The sequence below is a fragment of the Phoca vitulina genome, unplaced genomic scaffold (genome assembly GCF_004348235.1).
Source record: "Phoca vitulina isolate PV1807 unplaced genomic scaffold, GSC_HSeal_1.0 scaffold5, whole genome shotgun sequence".
NCBI lineage: Eukaryota > Metazoa > Chordata > Mammalia > Carnivora > Phocidae > Phoca > Phoca vitulina.
Window position 1 is genome coordinate 23,911,466 of NW_022589708.1, and position 11,383 is coordinate 23,922,848.

Here is an 11,383-nt window from a genome sequence, read left to right on the forward strand (position 1 = left end):
AAACTCTTCAGAGTATAGGGATAGAGGGTATATACCTCACTATCATAAAAGCCGTCTATGAAAAACCCACAGTGAATATCATTCTCAATGGGGAAAAACTGAGAGCTTTCCCCCTAAGGTCAGGAACACGACAGGGGGGTGCCTGGGTGGCTCAGTCGTTAAGCATCTGCCTTCGGCTCAGGTTATGATTCCAGGGTCCTGGGGTCAAGTCCCACATCGGGCTCCCAGCTCAGCGGGAAGCCTGCTTCTCCCTCTCCCACTCCCCCTGCTTGTGTTCCTGCTCTCGCTGTGTCTCTCTCTATCAAATAAATAAATAAAATCTAAAAAAAAAAAAAAGGAACGTGGCAGGGATGTCCACTATCACCACTGCTATTCAACATAGTATTAGAAGTCCTAGCCACAGCAATCAGACAACAAACAGAAATAAAAGGCATCATGATTGTTCCTTAACAACAGGGGTAAGCCCCTTTGCAAAAGGAAGGAAACATTCTCAACCATGATTCTGGGATTTTTTTTTGTGATCTTTTCTAGTCTCAAATTTAGAGTATAGGAAACTGCCGGTTCATTGAAACACTATCCTGAGCATGTATGCATCGTCTTTCCCTAAACTATCTTCTTCTAAAATATTTCTAATCCATCATTGACTTCTCCCCAAAATTATCTGTATAACTAATTAAGCTTTATCTCTTTAAAAAAGCTTAGTGTTTTCAATTGCTTCCAAGAAAAAATGTATAGTATTTAACATCACTCTAATATTTTTCTATGATTTAAACACTTCTCAGCCTTTTGGCTAAGATCAGGTGTATTTTTTCCTAAGACTTAGCCCTATGCGTATCTACAGTAAGAATTTCATCCACCATTAATTATTTCCTTGTTTTGATCTATAAATAATTAATACATGTTTTGCAACCCTACACAAAACAAACCCAATCCCCTGGCCTGTTATGATAAACCCCAAATCACACAATGTTTTCTTGATTTATGGTTGGTTTTCTTCCTAAAATTGAAAAAAATACAGAATGCATCATTTGGATTTGCTTATCTTTAGGACATCTACTTTGGAAAATTGTTAATGGAACATTTGCCTTGCCATACAAATCACATTTTTGTTCCTGGTTCATTTTTCTGTTTCTGTTTCTTGTTTTGTTTTGTTTTTCCTGGTGACCAATCCAAATGCTCATTACCTATTGTGGAAAGAGAAAAAAACAAGACAAGTCATTATTTCAAGCTTTATATTAAAATGTTGCTAGGGGTGCCTGGGTAGCTTTAAATGACTCTTGATTTTGGCTCAGGTCATGATCACAGGGTTGTGAGATCGAGACCCCCCCCCCCCCCAGGCTCCACACTCAGCACGGAATCTGCTTGGGATTCTTTCCCCTTCATTCTCCCTGCCCTCTTCCCCACCAAAATAAATAAATACATACATAAATAAATAAATAAATAAATAAAATCTTTTTTAAAAGTTGCTAAATGAGACCAACTTTGACATGAATGTTAGGGAATGAAACAAGGTGCTTAAGTATATTACATGACAAATGGAACAAGATCAGTCAAAATTTAGTTTTATTCCAAGAGTGTACACTACAGAAATTCTCAGTATTTGTGGAAACATGTGACATTAGTTATATAACAGGATGGTAGAGCAGCAAAATGGTGGTTGCAGTTTATCAGCTACTGGGTGACAAACTTGAGTTTAGGAAAATTTTAGTGGGGAGGAATAGTTGGAGGCAAGTTTTTCAAGGGTGATAGTAAAACATTTTTAATCTTTTAGGGATTTTTGTAGTCATTCCTCTTTACCAGCATTTCACTCAGGAAAACTTTCTTATGCTGGATCAGAGTCCAGACTGTAACCCCTATCCAGATTTCCAAGTTTGAAGAACAGGTGAAGTCCCATAGCACAGGAAATATTTAGTTTCAAGTACATCACCAGTTTTGGGTGATTGTTCTTTCTTATGAATTCATTCATCAGATAGTGGCTATACAAAAGTACCTATGGATCTGGACAAGATACAATATAGAATTATGATGTTAAGGAACACAAGAATCATTAATACACCTTTAAGTGCTTCCTTTAGCAACACTGACTCTTCTCAATCCTAGTCAGAAAAAAAAAAAAAAATCCTACATCTGAATTTCCCAACTTGGAAAGAGGTATAATGGCCAGGTTTCCAAGCTTTCATATCTTTCTGTTTAGTTCTTTAAAGCTATCAGTTAAGTGTTGTCAAATACAAGGGATTAGCTATTTTTAAAAAGTATTAGAAATAAAGGGAGAAATCTTAAAGTTTTCATCCCTGATAATTAAAAATTTATAATTTTAAACTACAACAAATGGCTTAAAGATAGTTATAATTTAAAAAAAGAGAGAAGAAAGAGGGAACAATTAATGGCTTTTTGTATTTAGAGTCTGTGTCTGGGAATCTTAGTCAGAAGTATGAAAGTTGGTTATTTGGTTGAAACTTTTTGGAAAAGTTGAATTATTTATGATGCTGTCTGCTTCTAGACAATCCCCAAAGACTCTCAGTTTTACATTTGTAAGCATCAAAGACATACAGGTCATGGGAGTGTGATGCATTGAGAGTTTGAAAATGTAAATTAAAGAATCTGTATTTTCAAAGATAACTACCTGGGTTAGTAGGACCTGATGTGGCCTTTTTCCAATGAAGTGTAAGACCATCCTTATTCTGTTTTTGAGGTTTTCCTTTGGTAAATCTGCTTAGACCTGTTAGTTATAAACTTTTGAATATAGCAATAAACCTTTAAAATGTGGCAGTAAGTTCTTGGATGTATAATTGCTAGCCTTACCAGGTGAGAGTTAAGAGGATGATAACCTTTGATTTCCAGTCAGTGAATTTTTTAACAGTTGAGAAAGTTAAGGATATCTTAGGTCATGGCAGGTAATCCTTCAAAAAATTGTCCAAGCTTTATTTGTTCTTTTATTTTTCACTACTGATATAGGATGATAAAGATGATGGAATTTCTAGATGATAAACAGTACCATGTATAGCTATTTGATTACAGTTCTTATAAAATAGGCACTTCTATCTCTAGATAAAAAGCTTAGTAATAAATACACCAGGTTGAAAATACAACTGATTGTATTGGAAGCTGATTGTTGTTGTTTGTTTTATTTCATCTTGTTGTTTTCTAGTTCTTAATGCAGTTGCCATTTGGCTGAGAAAACATTATGGCCATCTAAAAATATAAATAGACAATAGTAAACCTACATCCATACCACTTGAAGGAGGTTATTGCATAAAGTCTATTTGTAAATATCAAATAGACATTGAAGCTTTTGCTCTTTCTTATGCCTACCTTTTGCCTGGATTATAAATTTGGCAGATGGGACATGTGCCAAAAACATCCTAAGAAGTTTTGAGTGAAATGACCCTAGCTATACTGATTTTAAGATTTCAGCCAATTTAAATTTGTTTTTGTGATCAAACTGATTAGCTATGTTAATAAATTATGTTATTTAATTATCTTAATAAATTATTATAATCAATGGTTATTCTGGAAGTGAGACTATTTTATAAACAGAATAGATATGAACAAGCATCTATAGCAATTTGATTTACATTAAAAACCAAAGTTATTGTCATTAATTGTATCTGATAGTCAGGTATATTGAATTTAGAACAAAAATCATTTTGTACAGTTATTATGCAAGCCTTTCTGCTTAAACTTGAGTGTATTTTAATCTTAGGACTTCAATACTTCTTTTGGGGGGACACAATTCAACTCACAACAGTGCACCCTCTGTTCTCCTCCAATTAATGTCTTTCCCATGTGCAAAATAAATTCGCCTCATCCCAACATCATTAAAAGGATTATTAATCCATTTCAGTGTCAACTCAGAGTCTCAAACCTTATCTAAATATAATCAACTCAAACTCATCTAAATCAGTTATGGGTGAGAATCCAGCTATGGTCCATCCAGGGACAAAATTCATTGTTATCTATGTATTTGTGAAATTAGAAATCAAGTTATATACTTATAAAATACACTGTTGGGATAGTTATAGGATAGACATTGCCATTCCAAAAAGATAGACATAGAAGGAAAAGGGGTCTCAAGTCCCAGGCAAGTCCGAAAACAAGCAGGGAAAATTCAATTAGATTTCAAGGCTTGAAAATAACCCTGGACAGGCGCGTTTTGTTCAGTTCTCCTCAGTTCTCCGCAGTTTTTCCCACCTGCATTGCATGTCATCTCACTGACCCTGGCCTGGTGTCATTCCGTGGGGAAGACATGGAAATTAGAGAGCTACCACTTTTCTTGTTCTTTGCTTCTTACCTGCACTATTGCAGTAGAGATAGTCCCCAACTTACATTGGTTCAACTTATGAGTTTTTAATTTTACAATGGTACAAAAGTGGTAACATTCAGTAGAAATAACTGGAATTTTTAATTTTGATCTTTCTCCGGGCTACTGATAAGTGGTATGATCCTCTCTCCTGATGCTGGACAGCGGCAGCTCCCACTTAGCCACATGATCACAAGGGTAAATAAGTGATACATTTATAACAGTGCAGTATCCAGCATATTACATGAGATATTCAATTGTTTATTATAAAAGATGTTTTATGTTAGAGGACTATGTACAACTGTAGGCCAGTGCAAGTGTTCTGAGCATGTTTAAGGTAGGCTAGGTTAATTTGTGATGTTTGGTAAGTTAGGTATATTAAATGCATTACTGACTTACGATATTTTCACATTATGATGGGTAAGGTGTAACCTCATCATAAGTCAAGGAAAACCTGTATTTGTACAATAGTTTGATTATTACTTTCAATTTGGCTCATTGTCCCAGGTGGCCACCTTGACACCTGGCAACATAACAACTACCATAAAGCAGAGTAGTTTTACTTTCAGGGTCACTGTCTTCATATCACAGCAAAAAGATTTCACTTCAGGGTCCCATGAAGAGATAGAAACATATTATGAGGGAAAGTTTAAGAAAAAAACAGGACTCTTCAACAAATTATACCTCTCTTTAATTATAAGTCCTTTTCCAAGTTCACCATGAAATAGTTAATCTTGTTTGTTTCATCTACCATAACCTTTGCTTAATATTTTGTTTATTAAAATTAAACACTGATACTTGTTGAAAAGTTGTATATTAAATTCTGAATCCCTGAAGATAGATTTCTGTTTCTTCTAGTTAAATATAACTAGCTTATTTTGTTTCTCCATATATATGCTCTCAAAATATTGAAAGAAAGGTTTTTCATATAATTATTTTGGGTTTTGTTAATGTGTGATATGTGTGTATGCATGCATGTTTGTGTATACATGCATGGGAACAAGAAGATATACAGACAGTAAAAAACAAAAGGACTATATATAGAAATTTCCAGGTTTATATTTTTAAATAACTAAGATTAAAGTGTTGGAGGAGATAAAAGACTAGACTGCATATTTCAAGGTGGAAGAGGAAATGATAAATACTGCATGGCAGATCTGAAAAAAAAATACAAATTCTACAATTGAAAAATACAGTTGTCAAAATTAAAAACTCAAAGTGTAGATTTAACACCAGATTAAATAAGTGAAGAAAAATTGGTAAATTGAAGGCAGGTCAGAATAAAGGAAAAAAAAAAAAAAATAAGAGAACACCTAAGAAAAGTCATGAAATACATCAATCGCACATTTTCAAACTCTCACAAAACCTGAGAAAAATGAAAATATAAAATGTAATTCACACATATTAAAAACAAATATAAAGAAAGATCTATAAAGCAACCAGTAAGATGGGGGAAAGGATTTATTTTATCTTCAAAGAAGTAAAAATCATACTTTATAATTAAGAATAACAGTTGACGGGCGCCTGGGTGGCTCAGTTGGTTAAGCGACTGCCTTCGGCTCAGGTCATGATCCTGGAGTCCCTGGATCGAGTCCCGCATCAGGCTCCCTGCTCGGCAGGGAGTCTGCTTCTCCCTCTGACCCTCCCCACTCTCATGTGCTCTCTCTCATTCTCTCTCTCTCAAATAAATAAATAAAATCTTTAAAAAAAAAAAAAAAAAAGAATAACAGTTGACTTTTAAGCAAAAAGATTGGAAGCTGGAAGTAATTGAATGATATCCTCATAATAATGGAAAACCAAGTGCAACTGGAGAGGGTATTTTGTCCCAAGCATAGGCAACAAGTGGGTTCACTGTTTGTATTTAATTTAAAAACATAATAAAACTGAGTAGAAACAACTTTGCTTTTTATTATTATCACACACTGGGGTTTCTAAATAGTGTCAATGATAAAGCATTGGTTATTTGGATCCTCCCCACTGTTTCAGAATGCTGCTGAAAAATGTGTTGATTAGAATTATATACTCCATACCGCTTCTCGGCCTTTTGGCTAAGATCAAGTGTAGAATTATATACTCCATAAAAATCTTCTTTAAGAATGAAGGTGGATATGTAGGCATTTTTATAGATTAACCTTGTGTCATATAAACATGTTAAACTCATTAGTTCTGGTAACTTTTCTTTTTGATAAATTCTGTAGCATTTTTCACATAGAAAATGATCTTGTCTGCAAATAAAATAGTTCTTTCTTCCCAGTAGATCATAATGCCTTTTATTTCATTTATTTGTCTTATGCTGGCTAAAATTTCCAGTAAAACATTGAAGAGAAATAGTAGATGGACCTCCTTGCCTATTCCCTGCTTTTAGGTGGAAAATTGCCAGTCCTTTACCATTAAATATAATGTTAGCTGTAGGTTTTTCATAGTTGCCTTGTATCAGTTTGAAGAAGTTTCTTTCTAATAATGGCTCTAAAACAAAATAAAACCAAACCAAACATCTAACAATACCAAATGTTGGCAAGGATGTAGTGCTCACACATTTCAATTTGTATACCCCCTTTGGAAAATGTTTTGGAATCATCTAATGATCTTGAAAACAAGTTTTTTAAAGATTTTATTTATTTATTTGAGAGAGAGAAAGAGAGAGCACCAGCAGGGGGAGCAACAGGCAGTGGGAGAGGGAGACGCAGGCTCCTTGCTGAGCAGGGAGCCTGACATAGGGCTTGATCTCAGGACCCTGGGATCATGACCTGAGCTGAAGGCAGCCGCTTAACAGACTGAGCCACCGAGGCGCCCCTTGAAAACAATTGCATGCGCATGTGTACCAAAAGATGCATACAACAATATCAGTAGCAATATTATTTGTCAAAGTTCTAAACTGGAAAATTGAAATAAATCCATAAGTTCCAATTAATTGGAATATGTTTACTCAATGAAATAACATACAGAAATCAAAATGGCATTGGTAGAGCCATAGTCGGCAACATGCATGAGTCTTATAAAAGTAGTGCTGAGCAATAGAAGCAAAATCTGAAGGACTACATACAATACAATTAATTTATATAAATTTCAAACACAAGCAAAACCACTCTGGATTAATCTGTTAGAAATCATAAGAGTGGTTAACTTTGGGTATGCCGGCAGCTTTTGATATACTGGTTATGTTCCACTTACTCACTTGGATTTTTATATGTACACTTAAAATATACAAAACTGTCTGCATATGTGTTATGCTAAGTTGGAAAAAATAAGAAAATTTGTGCAAGTAGAAATATGCTATAATAAAATTTGGACCACCTTTTGCCTCACTGCATCTGAAAGAGCAAGATGGGTCACCAGCAGCTCTACTGGAGCCATCTGAGGAAATCTGGCCAGGGTTCTCATGGTTGCCATGTCTGCTCAAACGGCACAGTCTGGTCCAGAAAAATGTGCCTCAATATGTGCCACCAGTGTTTCTGTCAGTATGGGAAAGATACAGGCTTCATTAAGGTGGATTAAGTGAACTTCCTTGAATGTGTCATCCAAGATACCTACCTCAACTGCAGATATCCCATATACCTACCTTAATGCTAATTCATTGTACATAAAATTAAAATACTTCAATTATGAAAAAAATAAATAAAACTTGGACCTATAAACCAAACATCTATTCTCCCCCTCCATCTTCCTGCAATTAGTTCAGCAACATTCACTGATTTCAAAACTATGAGGTAAAGGGAGGATCAAATGAATGTAGAGACAACAGAAAATTAGCTTTGTGTTTCAAATTAGATTTTTACACTTAAGTCAGGGACAATGAAAGACTTCATGTTCAAGAGTCTCCCATTTTAAAGAATCAAAGACTAAGATTTGAAAGACTTCAAGCTTAAGATGTTTGCCATAGAAAAGAAATAAGAACAAGAACAGAGAAGAACTGCTCCTCCTTGCCCCTGGAGTCTTGTTAAAGATTGCCTGTAGTGTGTGCCTTTCTGATGGGGTTAAGCTCAATGAAACCCATAAAGAAATCCACTATATGCGAATGATGAACTCATAAGGCTTATGCAACCCTCCCCAACTAAGGGTCTTAGGACCAACCCAAAAAGAATTTTGGAGAGAATTTCAGTTTGCATTATTCCCTACCTTCATCTGAATATTTGTAAAGAACTATCTGATAAAGAGCAAGCGAACCTGAAAAATACCTAGTGCTTGAAATAATCTAAATTACCTAGGTGACTAGAAGGTTCATGGGTCTAAACACTTCTCATCAGATGCAACAAAGGTAGAAGCTTATGATGAATAACAAGATGAGGTAAAGTGTGTTTCTGAAAACACTTGCAGATGAATAGACCAAGTAAGCTCCTACTACCTATTCCCCACCCAAATCTGGATGCTACATAAGACACTATGTCACCTGGAATTTAGAAGTCATAGGGGGAATAATATGTAGAAGACACATATAACCCTATATTTATTAGGCTAAAACAGCACTTGAATGAAAAATTATTCAATTCATTGACATTATCTCAAGTGATTAAATTATGTTACTGGAGCCAGAAGATTAGAACATGAGATGATACTTTAAGTTTGTTTTTTAGAAAAATAAATTTGTAACCTTAAACACATCAGTTTTAATTATGAAATTTTATCTGGCTCATAGTTAAATAATGAATATTTGTTAAGTATCTTCTACTTAGTCAGGGGACTCCTATAGGCAGAAAAACTCAAAGGCTCAATGATTAATAGAATCCATTGATTTTTAAAAGGAACTAAGGCTAGATTATTACCCTACCATCATCCATACATTTTACAAAGGTGTTATCAGAGGTCCTCTCTAGTTTCCAAATTTTAGAGTAATTAAGCCTTTTGACTAGTTTACAACCCAACCTGTGTTTTTGTTCCCCTGAGTTTTAGTCACTGCTCATTCATTGTATGATCTTGGTCATAAAATGACTTTGATTTTTAAGTCTTCTATTCAAATTAGTGGTTGACATTTATCTTACCTGAGCACAAAATTTTAGAAAAGTATCTCATGTTCAAGTCTATTCAAACCATCCAAGATATGCCCTGACAGTTCCACCACTATTTTTTTTTTTTTAATTGCCTGAGAAAAGAGAAAGGAGAAAGCTTTAACATCGAAGTATCTACTGCCCATATCAAGCTAACTAAAATATTTTCAGGTAATACCATGCTCCATAGTTTATTGATATCTGCTTATAATGTAGATAAAAACAAGATGAATATAATGCCTTGGCACTTCATAGATAACACACATCTGTGGCCACTTGATGGTTTGCTAAATTTAAGGCAAGTCTTGGAAAATCATAATATTTTGAATTTCTTACCATCTCTAGATGATAACGACGATTACACATGTGGATTTCTGATTGATTTTAGTTACACCACTACCTGACAAATAAATGACCAGTATGAAGACATAAGTAGTAGCTCGTTGACTATGGTAAATAAATATAATCAAGTTTGATGTATTTGCAGATAACTGATGAAACAAAGTATTTTGTATCTAACTGCTGTACATTAACCTGGGATAATGTAATGAAAGTCAGTAAGGTGGGAATAATAATCAGCTGGAATTTCAAAAGCTTCAAGCATGAATGTAGATGTCTAAGTAAACTCACAAAAAGGAAAAAACAGAAAACAATTTCAATCTTTAAGTGCCAGTTTAATGATACTTATTGACATCAAGCATAAAATGAATGTTTACAAATCAGAAGCCAGCCGCACATGCCAAGGGCACTTTGGCTTTTTATATCCATACCTTAATAAAGAATAAATATATCCTGTCGTAGAGTAGAAAAGGTCTTATTCAGATAGATTTCTCTAGAAATACTTTAAAAAATTATTATAAAAACAGAAACTTGAGTGAAACTGGTAGTGTGGAATCATTTAGGTTCATTTTCAGAATTTTCTGAAGTTTTTTTTAATTAAGAAAAGAATAATTTCAAAAGGGATGATTTTTTGAAAATGGCTAACCCATCACATAGATTGAAAAGTATACTGTAGAAATAGTTAACTTAATATTATAGTAAATGAAATTGTAATTACTATGCCCAAATAAAAGAGCAGTGATAGCGTCAAATCTATGGCAGAAAAGGATGTAATAAAAAAAGAAAAAATATTTTTTCAAGAGGAGAATAATGATATTAAGTTTATATGCTATTAAATTAGAAAGGATAAAGTAGGTTAACTATTAAAGAATTAAATAAGGCATCTGCAAATATAGAGTTGATTTACAAATGGACTGATAAAAGTTCTATCTTCATACCTGAGGATGTCTGGATGTCCAGTTTTTAACTATTGGCCAAGAAGATAAGGGCTTTGGGATCTATCTATGAATTGCTGTTTAAGGTCCAAATATCCCCTGGTGATCACTTTCATTACTAATGATTTGCTGCTGGCCTAACTGCTGTAACGAACTTAGCTGTATCACCTGGCCAAGGGACCTATACTTTCCTGAGAGCTTCTACAGTTCTTTGTCTTAGTCCTCAGTGCTTGCCAGCTCTATTCCTCTTGCCACAACCATCACTTTGCTTTTATATAAAAGCCTTTTGTGAGTATATGCTAGAAAGTCCAGTGATTCTTTTCGAATACCTAAAGAAACCTTTGCAACATATTAGAACAAACAATAAATGAATCAGAAGGAAGATAAAATAACAACAAAATATCTCAATCATTCAAAAAGAAGACAATATAGAAAGAGTAAAATATAATCAGAAAAGAGGTGAAAGAAAGAATGCAGATAGCAAGATGCTAGAAATTCCTCCAAATATTTGAGTAATCACTGTAAATGTAAATATGTGGAAACAGCTAAGTACACTTTGGATTCTTGTTTTGCACCTTTTTTTAAATGTTACCTAAAAACCTTTCCAAATGCTTAAATTTCATTTGAAACAGGTATTTAGAATAAAAATATTTTGTCTCCAAAATAAAATAACATTTATTTACAATATATTTTTCTTATGGTTAATGCTGGAATGTTGGCCTAAAAAAGGGAGAGTCAACATGTTGTCTCAACCCACAGCTTCACCATCTATGATTATAGCTGCTGAAAAAGATGAATTTGACATTTCAGTGAGTATTCTGACTCAT

The 11,383-nt window shown here is 34.1% G+C and overlaps 1 protein-coding gene and 1 pseudogene across 1 annotated transcript; both read left to right on the forward strand.

Annotated features, from left to right (window-relative positions):
- The first annotated feature begins 6,328 nt into the window (after window positions 1-6,328).
- LOC116631849 lies at window positions 6,329-6,481 on the forward strand (annotated as a pseudogene).
- A 1,143-nt stretch (window positions 6,482-7,624) lies between these two features.
- On the forward strand, window positions 7,625-7,795 carry LOC116631285 (40S ribosomal protein S29-like). Its single transcript, XM_032402468.1, has one exon. The coding sequence runs from the start codon at window positions 7,625-7,627 to the stop codon at window positions 7,793-7,795; it is 171 nt and encodes a 56-aa protein (XP_032258359.1).
- The last annotated feature ends 3,588 nt before the right edge of the window (window positions 7,796-11,383 follow it).